We start from the raw sequence: 23,654 nt of genomic DNA, 5'->3' as shown, positions 1-23,654 counted from the left end.
TGTTGAGAAGGTGTTTTCAGTAGTGGGGAAATGTTAAATTAGGGGATATAGTGACAAAATAAGGGAACACTCATTTAAAATTAAGACATGAAGTAATTTCTTCTCTGAGACAGTAGAGACTACCTGGAGTTCTATACCCTAGAGGGTTAGAGGTGCTAGATCACTCAAACGATTTAAAGAGGTAGATAGATTTTAAAAATATTGAAAAGTAGTAGGTTATTACAAGCTGGAACAAAAGAGTCTTGAGGCCTGAGCATTTTAAAGAATGGCAAGGCAAGCTTGAGGGACTGAGTGGCCTACTTCTTTGTATTTCATATGTTCTAACTGTAACCCACATTTGACCAAAATTTAAAGCATATTGAACTTGCTGCAATTCTGATTATAATGAACGAGCAGCGAACCTGATTTCCAGCACAATCTGCAAACCCATTGCCTGGAATATTCCCCTGATCAACCATTGCCGTTAAGCCAGGGGATCAGCAGAGAGTACAGGACGGCATACCACAAGCAGCACCTGGCATTATCTAATATTGAGGCCTCAACCTCCTGAAGCAACCAAACAAGACAAAAGCCAGCGGGAGGTAGAGGAGAGAATATGTAGGTTGATTTTCAAAAGATGTAAAAGTAGCAGAGTTGTTGTGCTGGGTGACTTTAACTTCCCCTGTGTTGACTGGGACTCACGTTGAGCTAGGGGCTTGGATGGGACAGAATTTGTAAGGACCATTCAGGAGGGTTTCTTGACACAATATGTAAACAGTCCAACCAGAGAAGGGGTTAAAGAAGACCTGGTTTTGGGAAAACTGGCCAGGTGAGAGAAGTTTCAGTGGGGGAATATTTGAGCGTAGTGACCACAATACTGAGTTTTAAGATAGTCATGGACAGGGATAACAGCAGTCCTTGGGTGAAGTTGTTAAACTGGGCGAAGGCTGGCTACAACAATATTAGGTAGGAACTGCAAAATTTTAATTGGTGGAGGCAGCTGAGTGATGGTAAATCTATGTTGGACGTGTGGGAATATTTCAAATGGCAGTTAAGAGTTCAGGAGTGGCGCGTTCCTGCAAAATGAAGGATAGCTATGGCAAGTTATGTTGAACCAAGGATGTAATGACCTTGGTCAAAAAGAAAAAGGAAGCATACATAAGGTCTGGGAGGATGGGATCTGATGAAGACCGTGAAGTATATATGCAGGAAAGAACTTAAGGAATTAGAAGGGCTAAAAAAGAGGTCATGAAAATTTGTTAGCAAACAGGATTAAGGAGAATTCCAAGGTTTTTAAAAATGTATATCCAGGAAAAAAGTTGGCTCACTCAAGCACAAAAGAGGGAATCTATGCATGGAGCTAGCGAGGTGTGTGATGTCCTAAATTAATACTTTGTGCTGGTATTCCCCGAAGAGAAGGAATTGGTGGAGGATGATCTCCGGGAAAGGAGTGTCAAATTTCTTAGCCAAGTGGCTATTAAAAACAAAAAGATGTTGTGCATCTTAAAAGGTATCAAAGTTGATAAGTCCCTGGCTCCAGATGGGATCTGCCCCAGAATTCTGAGGGAGGCAAGAGAACAAATTGCTGGAGCATGGACGAACACCTTTATATCCTCTTTGGCAAGAGGTGAGGTCCCAGAGGACTGGAGAATAGTCAATGTTGTCTCATTGTTTCAGAAGGACAGCATGGATAATCCAGGAAATTACAGGCCTGTTCTTCATGTCAGTGTTAGGGAAATTATTGGAAAAGATTCTTAGGGACAAGATCTATATGCATTAAAAAGCAAATGGTCTTATTAGCCACAGACAGCATGATTGTGTGTGCGGGGAGGTCGTGCTTCACCTAACTTGTTTGAGTTTTTTGAGGAGGTCGCAGAGACATTGATGAGGGAAAAACAGTTGATATTGTCTACGTAGACTTCATTGAAACCTTTGACAAGGTCACTCATGGTAAACTGGCACAAAAGGTGAAGTCAGATGGTATCTGGTGAGCTGGCAAGATGGATACAGAGCTGGCTTAGATGGAGGGGACTGAGGGTAGCTGTGGAAGGATGCTTTTCAGAATGAAGAGATGAGACTAGAGGTGTTCTAAAGGAAACACTTGGGACTGCTGCTGTTTGTGGTCTACATAAATAATTTGGAGGAAACCGTGGCTGGTCTAATTAGTAAGCTTACTCAGTAGACTATTCGAAGATTGGTGGAGATGCGGGTAGTGAGGAAGTTTGTCAGAAGATATAGCAGTATATAGACCATTTGGAGGCATGGGCAGAAAAATGGCAGATGGAGTTCAATCCAGACAAATGTAGTGGTAATGCATTTTGGTAGGTCAAGCACAGGTGTAAGTTACCCAGTGAATGGCAGAGCTCAGGAGTGTTGATATGTAGAGGAATTTGGATGTGCAGGTCCATAGACCACTCAAAGGCAGCAGTACAGGTGGATAAGGAAGTTTTTTTTTAAGAAAAGGCCTGTGGCATGCTTGCCTTAATTAGAAAGGGCATTGAGTATAGGGTTAGACAAGTAATACTGCAGCTTTATTAAACTTTAGTTAGGCCACACTTGGATATTGCATACTGTTCTTGTTACCACACTACTAGAAGGATGTGGACGCCTTGGAGAGGGTACAGAAAAGGTTTACTAGGATGTTGCCTGGTATGGGGGATGTTAGTTATGAGGAAAGTTTGGATGGACTGGATTTGTTTTCATTGCAATGCAGGAGCTTAAGGGTTGACCTGATAGAAGCTTAAAAGATTGCAAGTGGTATGGTAGAGTGGAATGTTTGAGGCTTCTTCTCAGGGTGGAAAGATAAATTACGAAGGGACACAAGTTCGAGGTGCGGGTGTTTGGGGGACTTTCAAAGGGATATGCTAGGCATGTTTTTCCCTCAAAGGTTGATAGTGTCTGGACCGTGTTCCCAGAGGAGGTGGTGGAGGCAGACACAAATAGCAGCATCCAAGAAGCACCTGGATGAATGCGTGAATAGGAAGGGAATAGGGGAATATGTGTCCTGTAAGTGAAGACAGTTTCAATACAGAAGGACAAAATGTGTTGGTGCAGGCTTGGAGGTCCAATGTTTATTGTCCATCGGTATTGGCCTTGAGAAGGTGATGAGCTGTCTTTTGTTGTAGGTAGACCCACAGTGTTGTTAGGGAAGGACTTCCAGGACTTCGATCCAATAGTACTGAAGGAGCAGTAATATAATTTCAAGCCAGGATGGTGAGTGGCTTGTAGGGGGACTTGCTTTTGATGGAGTAGTGGGAACAAAATCATGTAATATTTTTAAGGTGGAATTAGATTGACTCCCTTGTGTTTTGGAGAAGGTAGGAAAGGGGTGTGGAGACCTCAGTCAGGTGAGCCATGATCTCATTAAACAGCAAAGCAGGCTCAAAGGATTTAAATGGCCTGAACTGTCTCGTAATTTGTATGTTTGTGTCCACAAATGTGAAGAACAAGCTTTTACCAGATCGTATTAATAAAAAATCGAAAAATTGATGCTGGAAAAGCTCAGGTTTGGTCAACACTTGTGGAGAGAAACAGTTGTAACAATTCAGGTCTCCGGCCTTTTGTACAGTGATAATGGGAACTGCAGATGCTGGAGAATCCAAGACAATAAAGTGTGAGGCTGGATGAACACAATAGGCCCAGCAGCATCTCAGGAGCACAAAAGCTGACGTTTCGGCCTAGACCGTTCATCAGAGATGGGGATGGGGTGAGGGTTCTGGAATAAATAGGGAGAGAGGGGGAGGCGGACCGAAGATGGAGAGAAAACAAGATAGGTGTAGAGGACAGTATAGGTGGGGAGGGGATAGGTCAGTCCAGGGAAGACGGACAGGTCAAGGAGGTGGGATGAGGTTAGTAGGTAGGAGATGGAGGTGCGGCTTGGGGTGGGAGGAAGGGATGGGTGAGAGGAAGAACAGGTTAGGGAAGCAGAGACAGGTTGGACTGGTTTTGGGATGCAGTGGGTGGAGGGGAAGAGCTGGGCTGGTTGTGTGGTGCAGTGGGTGGAGGGGACGAACTGGGCTGGTTTTGGGATGCGGTGGGGGAAGGGGAGATTTTGAAGCTGGTGAGGTCCACATTGATACCATTAGGCTGCAGGGTTCCCATGTGGAATATGAGTTGCTGTTCCTGCAACCTTGGGGTGGCATCATTGTGGCACTGTAGGAGGCCCATGATGGACATGTCATCTAAAGAATGGGAGGGGGAGTGGAAATGGTTCGCGACTGGGAGATGCAGTTGTTTCCGCCATCTACAATCCGACCCCACCACCCAAGGCATTTTTCCATCCCCACCCTTGTCTGCTTTCCGGAGAGACCAATCTCTCCATGAGTCCCTTGCTCGCTCCACACTGCCCTCCAACCCCACCACACCCGGCACCTTCCCCTGCAACTGCAGGAAATGCTACACCTGCCCCCACACCTCCTCCCTCACCCCTATCCCAGGTCCCAAGATGACTTTCCATATTAAGCAGAGGTTCACCTGCACATCTGCCAATGTGGTATACTGCATCCATTGTATCTAGTGTGGCTTCCTCTACATTGGGGAAACTAAGCAGAGGCTTGGGGACCGCTTTGCAGAACACCTCCGCTCGTTTCGCAATAAACAACTGCATCTCCCAGTCGCGAACCATTTCCACTCCCCCTCCCATTCTTTAGATGACATGTCCATCATGGGCCTCCTGCAGTGCCACAATGATGCCACCCAAAGGTTGCAGGAACAGCAACTCATATTCCGCTTGGGAACCCTGCAGCCCAATGGTATCAATGTGGACTTCACCAGCTTCAAAATCTCCCCTTCCCCCACCGCATCCCAAAACCAGCCCAGTTCGTCCCCTCCCCCCACTGCACCACACAACCAGCCCAGCTCTTCCCCTCCACCCACTGCATCCCAAAACCAGTCCAACCTGTCTCTGCTTCCCTAACCTGTTCTTCCTCTCACCCATCCCTTCCTCCCACCCCAAGCCGCACCTCCATCTCCTACCTACTAACCTCATCCCACCTCCTTGACCTGTCCGTCTTCCCTGGACTGACCTATCCCCTCCCCACCTATACTGTCCTCTACACCTGTCTTCTTTTCTCTCCATCTTCGGTCCGCCTCCCCCTCTCTCCCTATTTATTCCAGAACCCTCACCCCATCCCCATCTCTGATGAACGGTCTAGGCCGAAACGTCAGCTTTTGTGCTCCTGAGATGCTGCTGGGCTATTGTGTTCATCCAGCCTCACATTTTATTGTCTCTGGCCTTTTGTCTTAACTGAAGAGAAAGAGAAATGTCAGAATTTTTAAGCCAGTTGTGGGGGGTGGGTGGGGGGCGAGAAACAAGCAAGAATATCTCTGCTGGTAAATTTTCCTTACCTCCTTGCTCTCAGAGGGCAGCACACTGGTTAGTACTTCTGCCTCACTGTGTTTGGGAGCTAGGTTTGCTTCTAGCCTTGAGTAACTGTGCAAACTCCACACAGACATTCTCCCCATGTCTGCGTAGTTTTCCTCCAGGTGCTTCAGTTTTTTCCCACAATCCAAAGATGTCCAGGTTAATTGGATTCACCATGCTTAAAATAAAAATTGTTTTGTAGTGTCTGAGGATTTGCAGGTTAGTCATGGTTAGCCGTGGGAAAAATAACCCATGTGGAATTATAAGGATGTATCTGGGTGGAATGTTCAATGTTGGTTGCAGTCTCTTTCTGCACTGTAAGGATTCTATGGAACTGCCAAAGTGAGTGGCAGTGGAAAAAAGGTTGCGCCCAAGCTATGCCCAAATATTTGTATTTAAAAAAATTTAATGCAGTATTAATTTCAACCTAAATTTCAATTCCAGAAACGGGAAACCAAAAGCGAAAAACAAGCTAGCAGCAAAGGTGAAGTGAATTGAATTAGCTTTATTGTCACATGTACTCAAATGAGTTTGTAGTGAAAAATTTGTAAGTCACCACTTATAGTCTCATCTTAGGTACCTCGGTACAATCCTTAGTTTGATCTGAAGTTATGTACAGCAGCAGCTATGTAGGGAAAGTGTGGTAATGGTAATGGTGACTTTTGGGGAAGGGTGGGCAGTCTGATGAGTCACAGAGAGAAAGTGAGAAAAGGGAGCAGTCTGAAGATGGTGCAGTTAGGAAAAGGAGCAAATCAAATACCCAAAGAAGGCTGGAGCAAAGCAGAGAATAAGGTAGGACTGCTAAACTGAATTTATTTCAATACAAGAAGCCTGACTGGTAAGACAGATGAACTTAGGGCGTGGTTGCGAACATAGGACTGGGAGATCATAGTTATTACACAGACATGCCCCAAGAATGGTCAGGACTGGCAGCTTAATGTTCTGTGGAATGGATGTTTTTGGAAGGATAGAAAGGGAGACAAGAAAGGAAGGGAGTGGTGTTCTTGCTTAGGGATAATGGCGGTCCTGAAGGAGGATATTCCAGGGAGTACGTCCAATGAGGTTATTTGAGTAGAACTGAGAAATAAAAGAGATTTATACTGCAGAATCATCTCTGTCTCTCTCTCTCCTCCCCACTCCCATGGTAGGGAATTTCCAAACATAGATTGCAACTGTCCACAGTGTTAAGGAGTTAGATGGTGAAGAATTTTGTGTGTACAAGAAAATTTTCTTGTTCAGTATATGGTAGTACTTAGTAGAGAAATAACAAAACTTAACCTTCTCTTGGGAAATAAGGCAGGGCAAGTGAGTGAGGTATCTGTGGGGAGCACTTTGGGGAAAGCGATCATAATTCTCTTAGTTTTAAAATAGTGATGGAAAAGGATGGACCAGATCAAAAAGTTAAGGGTCCACTATGATGGAATTCATCCTGCACTTGAAGATGGAGAAGGCTGAACCAGATACAACAGTATTACAACTCAGTAAAGATAACTGCGAGGAAATGAGGGAGGAACTGGCCAGAGTCAATTAGTAGGGCAGTTGATGGTGCAGCAGTGGCAAATGTTTCAGGTAATTTAGGAAACTTGTTCCAAGGAAATGAAACCTGCTAAGCCGAGGATAAGCCAACCGTGACAGGGGACAGCAGGGACAGCATGAAGGCGATAGAAAAAACATGCAATGTGGTGAAGATTATTGGGAAGCCAGAGGACTGAAAACCAACTGAGGATAACTTAAAAAAAACAGTAATGGGGAGGGGGTGGGGGTGGGGAGTGGTGCTGAAATATAGAGTAAGCTAGCTGGTAATATAAATGAAGATTGCAAGAGATTTTTTTCAGGCATCTAAAAGGTAAGAGAGGGGCAAGGGTGGACATTGGAGCACTGGAAAATGAGGCTGGAGAAGTAGTAGTAGGGAACAAAGAACTGAATAGGTTCTTTCTTCAGTTTTCACAGTGGAACAGCAATATACCAGAACTTCAAGAATCAGAGGGCAGAAGTGAGTGTAGTGGCCATCAATAAGGAGCTCCTGAGGAAACTGAAAGGCCAGAAGACAGATAAATCACCCAGACTGGATGCGCTATACCACAGGATTCTGAAGGAGATAGCTGAAGAGACTGAGAGGCACTGGTGATCTTTCAGAAATCTTGCTTCTGGAGAGCTGGAAATTATGTAACGTAACTCCCTGTTTAAGAAGGTAGGAAGACAAAAGACAAGAATCTAAGGCTAGTTAGCCTATACTCTGTTAGCACAATTTTAGAGTCTATTATTAAGGATGAGATAGCTGAGTAATTGGAAGTGCATGGTAAAATAGGGCCAAGTAAGCACAGTTTTGTTAAAGCAGGTTACACCTGACAAATCTGTGAGAATTCTTTGAGATAATGAGCAAGTTAGACAAAGGACAGCCAGATCTATTTAGATTTCCAAAAGGCTTTTAACAGGGTACCACAGAGGAGGCTGCTAAATAAGACAAGAGAATGAATGGCGGATTGACAGGCAGAAAGCAGAGAATAGGGATAAAGGGACCTTTTTCAGGTGGGTGACCAGTGGAGTTCTACAGGGTTGGAACCATGACTATTCAAGTTACATATTAACTATTTGGATGAAGGAACTGAGGGCATTGTTGCTAAGTTTGCAAATGACGCAGAGGTAGCGTGGTGGGGGCACAGGTAGTTTTCAGTGAGCAGGGAAGCTGCAGAAGAACTTGGACAGATGAAAAACGTGGGCAAAGAAGTAGCTATAGAGTACAGTGTGGGAAAGTGTTAGGAATTCTAAATGGGGAAGGGCCTCAGAAATCTGAAGAACAAGAAGACTTAGGAATCTTAAGGAATAACAACCAGCCTCCTTAGAATGTACAGGATCATGATTACATACAACGCTACATCAACACTGCTTCAGATCCTATCAAAGACACCCATATTGACACTAAACGTGATGTACAAAATCCCATGCAGCGAGTACAGTAGACATTACATTGGACAAATGGCGAGGAAACTGATGACTGGGACACGTGAACACCAGCTGGCAGGAAAAAGACATGACCAATATTCACTTGTCTCGAAATACACAGACAATGAAAGCCATCACTTCGACTGGGACATAATAATTTTTCTGGGATAGGCGAATAACAGACGTGCAAGGGAATTTCTAGAGCTTGGTTCTCAACTTGGGAATCCATTAACAAACACACACAAATGGAACCGTAAACTGACCACTGCCAAAAAACAGAACCAGAAGTGACAAGACCCACCACAGTAAAGGAGCATATAAATTTGTAATGGAGCAGAACACTACCACTTTGATCAGAGATCACACTGATGATATTGCCTAGAATGGTAACGAAACGTCTCCACACGGTTGAACAACCAGCTCGGCAACCAAATCTGCAAGACCTTAAGAAAACCAAGTTCTAATTTGAAAGAGGGCCAATTTTAACAGTATTAGTTAAGAAGTTACAAGAGTTGATAGTGGGGGGGTGGGAATATTCACAGGTAAAGGCATGTCTGAGAATTGGCAAGTTTCCAAGCTGAGTCAACGAGAGTACAGAGATTGTGTTCCTGTCAGGGTGAGGAGCAAAGCTGGTAGGTCTAGGGGTAACACAGTGTGAAGCTGGAGGAATACAGCAGGCCAGGTAGCATCAAAGCAGCAGGAAAGCTGATGTCTCAGGTCAGGACCCTTCTTCAGAACTGGGGGAGGGGGAAAGAGAGCTGGGAAATAAATAGAGAGGGGGCTGGGGCTGGGGCTGGGGAAGGTTGGTGGGATGGTGATAGGTGAGTGCAGGCAGGCAGTGGTGGGAATTGGTCAGATAGGTAGGAGAGAAGACGGACGGGTTGTGTCAGGTCAAGGAGGTGGGGATGAGAGGGAGGGTTGGTCATGGGATGAGGCCCGGGGTGTGGGGAACTTGAAACTAGTAAAGTCAACATTGAGACCTTTGGGGTTGTAGGCTCCCAAGGCGGAATATGAGGTGCTCCTTGTCCAGTTTCCAGGTGGTGTGATTGTGACACTGGAGGAGGCCCAGGATGTACATGTTGCCCAGGGAGTGGGACTGGGAGGGGGAGTTGAAGTGGTTTGCGACTGGAAAATGTTGTCGTTTGTCGTAGATGCTCTACAAAGCAGTCTCTGAGCCTCTGTGATAATGGGAACTGCAGATGCTGGAGAATCCAAGATAACAAAGTGTGAAACTGGATGAACACAGCAGGCCAAGCAGCATCTCAGGAGCACAAAAGCTGACGTTTCGGGCCTAGACCCTTCATCCGGATGCAGTTGGCCACATTTGTGGATGTGCAATTGAACATTGTCTGATGCGGGAAGTTTTTTTGGCTCCTTGGATGGAGGTGACGTGGGAGGCGTAGGGGCAGGTATAGCACTTCCTTCGGTTGCAGGGAAAGATGCCGGGGTGCTGGGGCTAGTGGGGAGTGTGGAGCAGACAAGGGAGTCACAGAGAGAGCGGTCGGCGGGGTGGCTGTGGTCCTTGAATGCAATCCCCCTACTCTCAATTCGTCCACCTCTGCAGCATCTACTCCCAAAATGGAATGTTCCACTCCTGAACATTCCAGATGTCCTCTTATTTCAAGGACCGAGACTCCCCCCACCCCTTCAGTGGTTGAAAATGCTCTTGACCGCATATCTTGCGTTTCCCGCACCTCTGCCCTCCTCTACACTGGTGAGACCAAGCAGAGGCTCAGAGACCGTTTTTGTAGAGCACCTGCACTCTGTTCACGACAAATGACAAGATCTGCCAGTCGCGAACCACTTCAACTCCCTCTCTTCTCCCACTCCCTGGGCGACATGTCCATCCTCTGCCTCCTCCAGTGTCACAATCACACACCACATGGAAAATGGAGGAGTAGTGCCTCATATTCTGCCTTGGGAGCCTACAAACACTTATCCCTATGTGGACTTTACTAGTTTCAAAATCTTCCCACCCTGGCCTCATCCTGTGACCAACCCTCCTTCTCATCCCCGCCTCCTTGACCTGAGGCAACCTGTCCATCTTGTTTCCCACCTACCCGTTCCTCCCACCTCACTAACCAATCCCCACCACTGCTTATCTGCGCTCACCTATCACCATCCCACTTATCTTTCCTAGCCCCACCCTTCCTCTCTGTTTATATCCCAGCTCCCTTCTTTTTCCCTCCCCTCCCCTATTTGCAAAGAAGGATCCCGATCTGAAACGTCAACTTTTCTGCTTCTCTGATGCTGTCTGGTCTCCTGTGTTCCTCTAGCTCCACACTGTGTTATCTCTGAATCCAGCATCGGCAGCTTTAAGTATCTCTGGTAGGTTTAGGGAATGCTTGATGATGAGAGAAATTGAGGTTCTGGTCAAGAATGTGAAGGATGTATATGTCAGGTATAGACGGATCGAGTGAATCCTGAGAGGAGTTTTGGGCAGTAGGTGTATACTTAAGAGGAAAATCAAGGGGGGTGAATGGGGACATGAGATTGCTTTGGCAAATAGGGTTAAGGACAATTCAAAAGCTTTCTATAAATACTTTTAAGGACGAAAGAGTATCAAGGGAGAGAATGGGGTCCCTTAAAGATCATAAGGCCGCATATGTGTCGAACCACAGGAGATAGGGGAGATCCTAAATGAGTATTTTGGATTTGTTATTTGGCATTTGTTTACCATGAAGCTAGAGAACTTGGGGAATAAAACGTGATATCTTAAAAGTGTTCTTATTACAGAGGAGGTGGTGCTGAATGTCTTAAACTCATAAAGTTGGATAAATCCCCAGGAAGTAATTGCTGGGCCCCTTGCTGAGATGCCTGTTTCATCAGTAGCCCCAGGTGTGGTTATGGAAGACTGCATGTTGGCTAATGTGATGCCATTATTTAAGAAAGGTAGTAAGGAAATGCCAGGGAGCTATAAACTGGTGAGTCTGACGTCAGTAATGGGCAATTTGTTGGAGGTGATTCTGAGGAGCAGAATTTACATGCATTTGGAAAGGCAAATACTGATAGTCAGTGTGGCTTTGTGTGTAGGATATCATGTCTCACTAACTTGTTTGAGTTATTTGAAGAAGGGGTGAGAAAGATTGAAGAAGGCAGAGTGGTGGGCATTGTCTATATGGATTTGTGTAAGATGTTGGACATGGTTCCGCTTGATCATCTGGTTAACAATGTCAGTTGACATGGAATACAGGGAGAACTAGCCATTTGGATACAAAATTCTCTCAAAGGTAAGACAGAGGGTGGCAGTCGAGGGTTGTTCTTTGGACTGGAGTGATCAATGATCTGCTGCAGTGATTGGTGCCGGGTCTACTGCTTTTTGTCATTCATATAAATGATATGGATTTGAGTGCAGCAGGAATGTTTCGTTAGTTTGCAGGTGACACCAAAATTGGTGGTGTAGTGGACAGTAAAAAGGTTACCTAGGAGTACAGTGGGACTTTGATCACAAGGGCTAAGGAGTAGGAATGGAGTTTAATTTAGAGAAATGTGATTTGCTACATTTTGGTAGGACTGATCAGGGCAGGACTTACACACTTGATGGTAAGATCCTGGGTAGTGGTGCTGAACAAAGAGACCTTGGAGTGCAGGTTCGTAGTTCCTTGAAAATGCAGTTGCAGACAGACAGGGTACTGAAGAAGACACTTGCCTTTATTGGTCAATGCATTGAAGTTTGGGAGTTGGGAGGTCATGTTGAGGCTTTACAGGACATTGGTTCGGCCACTTTGGAATACTGCGTTCACTTCTGGTCTCCCTGCTGTAGGAAGTATGTTGTGGAACTTGAAAGGGTTCAGAAAAGATTTGCAAGGATATTGCCAGGGTTGGAAGGTTTGAGCTACAGGGAGAGGCTAAATAAGCTGGGGCTATTTTCTTTGAGCGTCAGGGCTAAGTGTTGACTTTTTAGAGGTTTACAAAAGCATGTGAATAGACAAGGTCTTTTGCCCAGGATAGCAGTTTACAAAACTAGAGGCCATAGGTTTAAGATGAGAGAGGAAGGATTTAAAAAGGACCTAAGGGGCACCTTCTTTTGCACAGGGGATGGTACATGTATGGAATGAACTGCCAGAGGAAATGGTGGAGGCTGGTACGGTAGGAACATTTAAAAGGCATCTGGATGGGTAAATGAATAGGAAGGGTTCAGATGGAAATGGGCCCAATGCAGGCAAATGGGACTAAATGAATTTGGGACGGCTGGTCGGCATGGACAAGTTGGACCGATGGGTCTGTTTCATGCTGTACATCTCTGTGACTTGCATGCATGTGAAGGACTAACATGCCTCTGTAAATGTGATACGGATACATGTGATTTTAACCATAGAATTAAACGCTTTTGATATAATGTATTAATTTCAAGCATCCAAGACCAACTTGAAATCCCTGTCAAGTAAGTAATAAGTGCCAGTGATTGTTTCATATGTTATTCAGAATTTTACAGTTTACTGTTTGCCGTGCCTTTTTATTTTCCTTCTGTAGGCTCTGAACTTGCCTTTCCCCCTGCTGCCTATGATTGTACAGTCTGCAGTAAAACCTTTCAGATTCTTTACAAAAATGAAGAGATCATGGTTAATGACGTGCTACTCCTCAAAGTTAAAATGTTACTTGATGGCAAAAAGGTAAAGAATTTAACTCCAGATTCAACTTGAATAGTTTGATAACTATCTTAAGTTAACCCATTAATATGAAATAGAGATACTGTAAACTTGATTTATGATACCTGACAACATCAACAACTTGCATTTATCAAATCCATTTCATATTGAAAATGATCCCAAGGAGCTTCTTGGAAGCCAATGGAACAGATTTGATGAGGGAGCCGAACACCTTGGCCATGCAGTGGATTTTCAATGAAGTGTTAGTTTAAAATGTTTTACAGAGGACACACTCGACAACATAGGCCTAGATAGCCAAAATCTTTGTCAAAAAGATGGGGGAGGAGTAAACCTGGTGAATACTTATGATTAAAGTTCACTTCTCTTTGCCTAATGGGATGTGATCATGTAAATCAGACTGGCATTTGTTGTCCATTCCAAAGCAGTGGGAATCTACTATGACCATGGTCATTGACAAATGAATTCTCACCTGGAGAAACTTTGGATAAGGATTTTCAAACATTGATTTTTTTTTTCTCAAGGTAAATTATATCTGGCTGTTCTGATTTACTTGCTTGAAGTAGCAGAGACTGTTGGCAAGGGTTGAATACTGGGTCAGGTTAAGGAACCAAATGGCCAACTCTTCCTATTTGTAGCAAACTCAGGAGGAAATCTGTCACCTATACCTGGTATGGTCTATGTGTATATCCAGCCCTGTAGCAATGTGTTTGGCTCTTAACTACCCTCTGAATTGACCCAGCAGGTAACTTAGCTCATTGCTTTCTGCCCTTAAACTTAAAAAAATGAGAGTTTGAGGAGACTGTGCTATATTCTGTAGACTGTAGGAAAAGGAAAGAAGCTCTCATTGAAGGATGAACTATCTTTTGGCCCTCAAGATGATGGATGAAGGAAGGATACTTCCCTTGGCTCAATTGTCTCAGAATAATAGTTAGGTCAATTTAGGACTTATATGAAGAGAAATTTCATCACCCAGAGGTTGAAAAATATTTGGGATGAAAGGATTTCCTTGTGAGGAAAGCTTTAGTACATTTGGTTGATATTTATTGGAATTAAGGTAGAAGAGAGGGGAGCTTATTAAATACGCACCCCTCTGAGGGGGCACAGTTTAAGAATAAATGATCATACTGTCCCAGAGGGTTATGGTGGGTGACTCAGCCATCGAGTGTATTCAAGGTGGAAGGCAAGAGATTGCCGGATGTTAAGAAATATCAATGAATTTTGAGTAGTGCAGGAAAGCCATTGAAGTCAGTCAGCCAGGATCTAATTAAATAGTGAAGCAGTTTCAGGAGGATGAATGGCCTACTCCAGCTTCTGTGTTGCTAGAAACATGATATAATTGAATAATGAAGCAGGCTTGAAAGGTTAATGGAAAATAGAACTTATCAACATGGAGCAGAAGCCTATTCGGTCCCTGGAACCTGCCCTGATATTTAATAAGATTATGACAGCTATCTAGAAATCCACATTCCACTCTTTTCCCTACCAGGAATATATCCATCACCAACTTACAAATGCTCAAAGACTCTGCTTTCAGCAGCATTCCAGGAAGAGAGGTCCCATCAGAGGTGGAGATGAGTTTCTTCCGAAAGTAAGTTTTGGAGAAGCATGTAGAATTAAAAAGGATAGTAGTAACTGGAGGTAGAAAGAGATAGCAAAAGAGATTTTTTTAAATGAGCAAGTAGTATGCAATAGGTTGAGTCTAAAGGCCCTCCGCCTCTTCCTGCCCTGCAGGCCCGTCCAGTCCCCCTCCACTGACACCCTCATCTGCTTAGCTAAACTCGTCCTCACCCTTAACAACTTTTCTTCAATTCCTCCCACTTCCTACAGACACAGGGAGTAGCCATGGGTACCCACATGGGCCCAAGCTATGCTTGCTTCTTTGTCAGATACATGGAACAATTTCTCTTCGGTAGCTACGCTGGCCTTGTCCCCCACCTCTTCCTCCGTTACATCGATGACTGTATCGCTGCCGCGTTGTGCTCCCATGAGGAGCTCGAACAGTTCACCCACTTCACTAACACCTTCAACCCCAACCTTAAGCTCACCTGGACCGTCTCCGATACCTCTCTCCCCTTCCTGGACCTCTCTGTTTCCATCTCTGGCAACCACCAGGAACCTGATATCCATTTGAAGCCCATCGACTCCCACAGCTACCTAGAATACACCTCCTCTCACGCACCTTCCTGCAAAAATGCTATCCCCTATTCCCAATTCCTCTGCCTCTGCCGCATCTTCTCCCAAGATGAGGCATTCCACTCCCGGACATACCAGATGTCCTCATTTTTCAAAGACCGCAACTTCCTCTCCACAGTGGTCAAAAACACCCTCAACCGTTGTTTCTTGCACTTTCCGCAACTCATCCCTCACACCCCCTCCCTGCAATAACAACTAAAACAGAATCCCCCTCATCCTCTCATACCACCCCACCAACCTCCAGACCCAACGCATCATCTTCCGACACTTTCGCCATCTGCAACTGACCCACTACCTTATCTGCTTTCTGGAGGGGCCACTCTGTCTGTGACTCCCTTGTCTGCTCCACACTCCCCACTAATCCTACCACCCTGGCACTTTTCCGTGCAACCGCAGGAAGTGGTACATCTGCCACGACACCTCCTGCCTCACCCCCATCCCAGGCCATAAGAAGACCTTCCACTTCAAACAGATGTTCACCAGCACATCTGCTAATGTGGTGTACTGTATCCAGTGTTCCCGATGTGGCCCCCTGTACATCTGGGAAACCAAGTGGAGGCTTGGGGACTGCTTTGTGGAACACCTACGCTCGGTTTGCAACAAACAACTGCACCTCCCAGTCGCAAACCATTTCAACTCCCCATCCCACTCTTTGGACAACATGTCCACCCTGGGCCTCGTGCAGTGCCACAACGATACCACCTGATGGTTAGGAACAGCATCTCATATTTTCTTTGAGACCATTGGGCTGCAGGTTTCCCAGTGTGGACTTCACAAGCTTCAAAATTTCCCCACCCCGACCGCATCCCAAAACCACCCCAGCTTGTCCCTGCATCCCTAACCTGCCCTCCCACCTATCCACTCCTCCCACCTCAAGCCCCACCCCCATCTCCTACCTACTAGCCTTATCCTACCACCTTGACCTTTCTGTCCTCCCTGAACCGACCTATCCCCTCCCTCACTCCCCACTTGCACTCCCCTATACTGGCTCCAACCCTGCCTCTGACCTGTCTGTCTCCTCTACACCTGTCTTCCCCTTTATCCATCTTCTGTCTGTCTCCCTAGTTACTTCAGAATCCCCTTCCCCTCCCCCATTTCTGAAAAAGGGTCTCGATCCATAACATCAGCTTTCTTGCTCTTCTGATGCTGCTTGGCCTGCTGTGTTCATCCAGCTCTTCTCCTTGTTATCTCATGCAATAGGGTGATCCAGGTACTGGTGTTTTAAGTGTTGTTTGTGCATAAATAATGGACGCTTGAGTCTTGGGAGTACAGTTGCTTTGTACAATATAGAATGAACTATGTTATGCTAAACCTTTAGGTTTAACCTGTAGTAAGATGTCCAGGTACCACAACTCCTGAAGATGCAAAAGCCTTGAAGGGGGCTCAGAGGAGATTTATCAAAGGTGAGCAATTTTGCTTGTCTGGAAAAACCGGAGATGATGCAATTGATTTCATTCGAACAGAGAAAGTTGGAGTTATTCAAAGCTATAGGTGGTATTGGTGGATTGGACATTGACAGGACAATCAGTAATTAGAAAATGGATTTTCAAGTATATCATAAAATGGGCAAAAGTCACAGTGCAATGAAAAAGATCTGATTGTGGCCCGAACAGCACTTCCTTGCCTGTTCCTCCATAGCCCGAGACTCCCTTTTCAGTCAAAAATCTGTCTAACTCAGTCTTCAATATCTTGGTAGATGTAGGGATTTCTAAAGATGACTCTGAGAAGAAATTCCTCCTTATCATTTATTCTTGAACCACCCCCCTCAGAGGTGTATTCAATGAATTTCCCTTTCTTCTATCTAAATTCCAATGAATTTAGGCCCAGCATGCTCAACCTTTCCTCTCAAGGAAATCCTTTCATCCCAAGAAGCAGCGCAGTGAACTTTCTCTGAACAGCTTCCAGCGCTAGTATAACCTCCTTTAAGGACATCAAAACTGGAACAACACTCCAGGTGCAGTCTCACCAGTGCCTGTACAGACATTATTAGACATCCCTACATTTATGCTTCACCTTCGCAATAAAAGCCAATGAGTAACTGGAGAGGATGCAATGAAAATTCGCCAGGGTTGGAGGGTCTAAGCTAGAGAAGAGGTTACATAGGTTGGGGCTATTTACCTATGAACAACAAATGTTGATGGAGGTGTATAATATTGTGAGGGTCATTGTGTGAATAGGAAGGCACTTAGGAGGGTTAGTAAATGAGTACATAGGCGAGATGAGAGGAAGAAGTGTAGATAAGAAAATTTTCACGACGTATAATCATCGGAGATTCAAAAGGTGAAAGCACAATTAAAATCGCCTAAAGATTTTACTAAGGCAGAGTGACTGGCAGCACCGCATCCACAAACATAAGCATCCATTCCCTCCATCACCAATGGACAGTAGCAGCACAGTGTGCACTAGCTACAAGATGCACTGCAGAAATTCCCAAACATTCTTCCACAGCACCTTTCAAACTCATGACAATTTCCACCCAGGAGGACAAAGGCAGCAGATAAATGGGAACACCATTAAGCTTCCCCTGCAAGTGCACCTCCTCCTCCCCTCCCCCTCTCCAAGTAACTTTACCATCCTTGGTTAGAAATATATTGCTGTTTCTACTTGCAGTTAAAATCCTGGAACTAATCTGGCATCGTGGATCAACATACAGCCTGTGGATTGCAGAGTTCAAGAAGGCAACCCACCAGTACCTTCTGAGCAACAACTGGTCCCTGAAGCAGCGAGACCTTTTTAAGCTTTTTAAAAAATTTCGTTGTGAGCTATAAACATTGTTGGCTGGGCCAGCGTTTATTGTTTTTCCCTATTTGCCACTGGGAAGGTACTGGTGAGTTAAGCTGTTGACCTGCTGCCTTCACTACCCCACTGCACCACTCCCAACCCATCCCATCCCATCTGGTGTGGAGGCTCCGATAAATGCAAGTTGCTGCCATATTTGAATAAAGTTTCAGTGAAATCTTTGTGGCGTCATCCATTCCGATGAATGGCATTTAATTTGACCTAATTAACTTAACTGTTGGCTTCCCTAGGTGACTATGGATATTATATTTGATGTAAAATCAGTTTTGATCATGCAATATTTATGTCTTTTTATTGTTAGTGGTGTAAATGTATTATAATATTACTATAATTTTGTATTTTTAAGTTAAATTAATGAAAAAGCCCAATTGATGTTAACATTAAAACTGTATATTGTTATTATTCATTGTGTTTATCACATTGAAAGTGGTTTGAAGTACGTATTGTTTAAGGAAGTCAAAATAAACTTTATTTTATTTTGTAATGAATTTTATATGTAGATTGAAGAATCCTTGAATGAGGTGGATTTCCAGTTGTCTTTAGATCTCAATTTCACAGACAAAGACTTTGCGTGAGTATTCATTAAAAGATTAGGATTATTCTGTCTTGTTACTTGAAAATGATAACACTAAGTCTTGTGGACATAGAGCATGGAACAGCACAGTACAGGCCCTTTTGGCCCATGGCGTTGTACCAACATATATTCTACAACCAACGTCTGTGGTGATTATAAATAAATTTTTTTCCTGGAATCTGGTTGAAATGATAAGTTTCTCAAGAAGTTGGTGTAGTTTCTCCTCAGAGTATGGTAATAAGAACTCAGCTTCTGTGGTTTTCCATTTCATTGGTTGAGGGAAGTTGTGCCACTGGCTAGGGTCAGCAGTTAATGGTCTTACCTAGTTCTTAAGAAGGCGGTGGTTAGCTGTCTCTTGAACTGCTGCAGTCTGTTTTATGCAGGTGCACTTATAATACTGTCAGGAAGAGAGTTCCATTATTTTGACTCAGTGACAATGGAGAATTGGCCAGAGATTGTGAAACCATCTAGACGGTGGGGGGCAAAGTGGGGATCTCGTGGGTGGTAGTTTTCCTGTGTATCTTGTGCTGATTCCTAATGCAGTAATGTAACCTGAAAAGGTATGAAATGAAACTCTCTCATTATTTGGAACAAATCTCTCTGTCTTGAGTCGTATATTTTCTCATTCTTCAAAGGGACACCAAACACAGCATCGTTTGTGTGAATTGGTGACTTATTCCACAATAGATGAAGTGTACCGATTACCAAATACAATCGGGGAAGTGTGAATGAAACACTTTGGTTGGAAGACCACTGTTCAGCAATACAAAATGACGATCTGTGCACAGATCATTGAAGGTCAAAAATCTGTGGTTGGCTAGTTACTTCACAGACATTTCATGACCCTGCTGGGTAACATTATCAGTGCAGTGTCAGATAAAGCGCTGTTGTGTTTTCCCACTTGGTATTTAAACTCTGGGGTCTGTTGGAGCTGATTACCTCGTTTATGGGTTTTCTTCATGGCAGTGTATCTAATAAGGTCTAATTCTACATGTTTATTGATGGCCGCCTTGGTGGAGAATCAGGCCTCTAGAAATTCCCGTGTTTGGCCTGTCCTAGAATCCTGATGTCCCAATTGGCACGGTGGCTCAGTGGTTAGTACTGCTGCCTCACAGCGACAGGGACCTGGGTTCGATTCCACCATCGGGCAACTGTCTGTGTGGAGTTTGCACATTCTCCCCATGTCTGCGTGGGTTTCTGCCGAATGCTCAGGTTTCCTCCCACAGTCCACAGATGTGAAGGCTAGGTGGACTGGCCATGCTAAGTTGCCATAGTGTTTAGGGATGTGTAGATTAGGTGGTTTTTAGGGGGATAGGTCTGGTGGAATGCTCTTGAGGGTCGGTGTAGACTTGTTGGGCTGAAGGGAAAGATCACCTCTCGTACAAATTCATTTTGACTTGAGAGGAATCTGGATTTTGCATTTTAGAACATAGAACATAGAACAGTACAGCACAGAACAGGCCCTTCAGCCCACAATGTTGTTCCACAATTTTAATCCTTCCTAACTGATTAAAGATTCAACAAGAGGCAACCAGTTTTAGGGTTCTACTCATAAATTCTGTATCTTATACCTCCTGTCTCACGCCATGCCTGGGGAAGGAGCTGAGCTCAGAAAGCTTACATTATCAAATAAACCTGTTGGACTATAACCTGGTGTGGTGTAATTTTTGACCTTGTCTACCTCAGTCCAACACTGGCATCTCCACATCATAGAAGATGGCAGGGAAGTGCGGAGCTCAGTTATACAACATACAGCCTTGGCTTTATTGATAGGGGCGTAGAATACCAAAGCAAATTGGTAATGCGGAATTTGTACTACACACTTGGCTGGACAATAGATAGAAAGGAGCTGTTCTTGCATCTAAAAGGAGGAAGAACAAAGGGCGTAGATTCAAAGTTATGTGCAAATGAAGCAAGGGTGGTGTAAGGAAAAAAGACTTTCTCACAACCACTTGTAAGGGTATGATTGCATTGCCTGGAGATGTGGTGAAGGCGGGTTCAGTTTAGGTATTCAGGAGGCCATTGGATGGTCATTTTCATAATGATGGTGTGCAGGGATTTTGAGGAAAAGGTAGGAGATTAGCACTTGATATTCAAGCTGGTGCAGGTGCAATGGGCCTATGACTCTATTAAAACATACCTGGGAGGGTTGGAAGTTGGTATTGAAAGATAGAATCAGTACATTATCTCTCTAACAATGGTGTTACTTCTTTTGAATAACCTGTCTGCTTCCTTTACTATATTTCAGCCATTCCATTACTTTTCTCCTTTCGTCACAGTTGCACAGCGCAGGAACAGGCCCTTAAGCCCAAAATATTAGAACATAGAACATAGAACAGTACAGCACAGAACAGGCCCTTCAGCCCACAATGTTGTGCCGACCATTGATCCTCATGGATGCACCCTCAAATTTCTGTGACCATATGCATGTCCAGCAGTCTCTTAAATGACCCCAATGACCTTGCTTCCACAACTGCTGCTGGCAACGCATTCCATGCTCTCACAACTCTCTGCGTAAAGAACCTGCCTCTGACATCCCCTCTATACTTTCCACCAACCAGCTTAAAACTATGACCCCTCGTGCTAGCCATTTCTGCCCTGGGAAATAGTCTCTGGCTATCGACTCTATCTATGCCTCTCATTATCTTGTATACCTCAATTAGGTCCCCTCTCCTCCTCCTTTTCTCCAATGAAAAGAGACCGAGCTCAGTCAACCTCTCTTCATAAGATAAGCCCTCCAGTCCAGGCAGCATCCTGGTAAACCTCCTCTGAACCCTCTCCAAAGCATCCACATCTTTCCTATAATAGGGCGCCCAGAACTGGACGCAGTATTCCAAGTGCGGTCTAACCAAAGTTTTATAGAGCTGCAACAAGATCTCACGACTCTTAAACTCAATCCCCCTGTTAATGAAAGCCAAAACACCATATGCTTTCTTAACAACCCTGTCCACTTGGGTGGCCATTTTAAGGGATCTATGTATCTGCACACCAAGATCCCTCTGTTCCTCCACGCTGCCAAGAATCCTATCCTTAATCCTGTACTCAGCTTTCAAATTCGACCTTCCAAAATGCATCACCTCGCATTTATCCAGGTTGAACTCCATCTGCCACCTCTCAGCCCATCTCTGCATCCTGTCAATGTCCCGCTGCAGCCTACAACAGCCCTCTACACTGTCAACGACACCTCCGACCTTTGTGTCGTCTGCAAACTTGCTGACCCATCCTTCAATTCCCTCGTCCAAGTCATTAATAAAAATTACAAACAGTAGAGGCCCAAGGACAGAGCCCTGTGGAACCCCACTCACCACTGACTTCCAGGCAGAATATTTTCCTTCTACTACCACTCGCTGTCTTCTGTTGGCCAGCCAATTCTGTATCCAAGCAGCTAAGTTCCCCTGTATCCCATTCCTCCTGACCTTCTGAATGAGCCTTCCATGGGGAACCTTATCAAATGCCTTATTGTGCCAAACGTGACACCAAATGAAACTGATGAAGGGTCTAGACCCGAAACATCAGCTTTCCTGCTTCTCTGATGCTGCTTGGCCTGCTGTGTTCATCTAGCTCTACACCTTGTTATCTCTGTGCCAAATGAAACTAATCCTTTCTGCCTGTCCATATGTGTCCATTCCTTGCAAATTTGTATGCTGATGTAAAAGTCCCTTAAATACAGTTATCATATCTACCTCCATCATTACCCTTGGCAGTGCTTTTTAGACTCATTTCGTTTGTGAGTTTTTCCCCATCACCCATCCCCTGGTATTAGACATTTCAGTTGTGGTGAGAAAGATTCTGACTGTCAGACCTATCTACATGCCTCATAACTTTACAGATTTTTATCAAGTCTCCCCTCAGCTTTGCGAGATGTTGTATTATGATTCTCTTTACCACCTCACTCACAAGTGCTGTGTGTTTACTGTACCATACTTCCGTTGACTCATTCAGAAAACTGCATTTTTACAGCACATTTTATAAAACTAAATTGAACATACTTACAAACCTGTTCCTGTTTCTTTACACCTTTCAATAATGTTTTAATACTGTAGCCTACTCAGAACAATGCCATGCCTGCTATTGTGTCTCCATAACTCACATAAAACTTCAGAAAGATTATAATATTAATTAGCCCTTAGCAACTATCTCTCGGGACCTGAATATCAAATAGTTTCCTCCACTACTATGTACTTTTTAGATACATATTAAATTATGCTGCTACCTCCTTCAAAAATCCTAATCTTAATGGAGGAGGCGATGGCCCAGTGGTGTTATCACTGAACTGTTAATCCAGAGACCCAGATTAAGTTCTGGGGACCTGGGTTCGAATCCCACCATAGCAGATGGCAGAATTTGAATTCAATAGATATCTGGAATTAAGAATCCATTGTCAATTGTGGGCAAAACGCATATGGTTCACTGATGTCCTTTAGGGAAGGAAACTGCCACCTTTACCTGGTTTGGCCTACATGTGACTCCAGACCTATAGCAATATGGTTGACTCTTAACTGCCCTTTGGGCAATAAATGCTGCCTAGCCAGCAACACCTAATGTATAATTTCTCGCTTATTTAGTTCATATAGGTCTAATATTTTTACTGACATCACTAACTTTAAAGACAAAAGGACTAACACCACTTGAATATTTAATTTAAGGAAACTTCTTTCTTGATGCTGGATGTTAGACAAGTCCTAACCTAAGGTACTACTGGGTGATAACTTTTGGTCTACTGGCCACATAAAGCAGAGAATAAAAGACCAGACTTTGAGATTGTAAGAACAGTTATAATTTGCATGAGAAAGTTGTACTAGAAAGCCTGGATTGTTATGTTTTTTGACTTCTAACACTCTCTCAAAATATTAAACGTGGGGAAATCTGAAATAAAAACAAACTGTTGGAAATACTTGGCAGATAGGCAACGTTTATGGAGAGAGAATTCAAATTAATGTTTTGAGTTGACTATTTGACTCAAAACATTAACTCTGCTCCTCCTATGTATAGATGTTGCAAGACTTGCTGAGTATTTCCAGCACTTGTGTTCTTGTACTACTGAAAGTGATTTGATGTAGCCATTGACTTTCTAACATCGTATTCTAGAGTTGGTAACCTGAAGCAAGAACCTTGGAAAAAGAATAGGAGAAGATGGACATGGAACGAAAACCAGAAACACGTTCAGAAGAATTAAAAGGATTCTGTAATGAAC

The 23,654-nt window shown here is 44.2% G+C and overlaps 1 protein-coding gene across 4 annotated transcripts in view; it reads left to right on the top strand.

Moving 5' to 3' along the window:
* The window catches only part of fam135a (family with sequence similarity 135 member A), a 208,536-nt gene that overhangs the window by 81,505 nt on the left and 103,377 nt on the right, over nt 1-23,654 (top strand). For all 4 annotated transcript variants that reach the window (XM_059645496.1, XM_059645499.1, XM_059645497.1 and 1 more), the window contains 2 exons: nt 12,758-12,897; nt 18,387-18,457. In XM_059645496.1, the coding sequence (XP_059501479.1) occupies nt 12,758-12,897; nt 18,387-18,457 (211 nt within the window). The remainder of the gene's footprint in view (nt 1-12,757; nt 12,898-18,386; nt 18,458-23,654) is intronic.

Source organism: Stegostoma tigrinum, chromosome 4 (genome assembly GCF_030684315.1).
Source record: "Stegostoma tigrinum isolate sSteTig4 chromosome 4, sSteTig4.hap1, whole genome shotgun sequence".
In the NCBI taxonomy this organism is placed as follows: domain Eukaryota; kingdom Metazoa; phylum Chordata; class Chondrichthyes; order Orectolobiformes; family Stegostomatidae; genus Stegostoma; species Stegostoma tigrinum.
The sequence above is the reverse complement of the archived record's forward strand: the minus strand, read 5'-3'. Positions and strand labels throughout refer to the sequence as shown.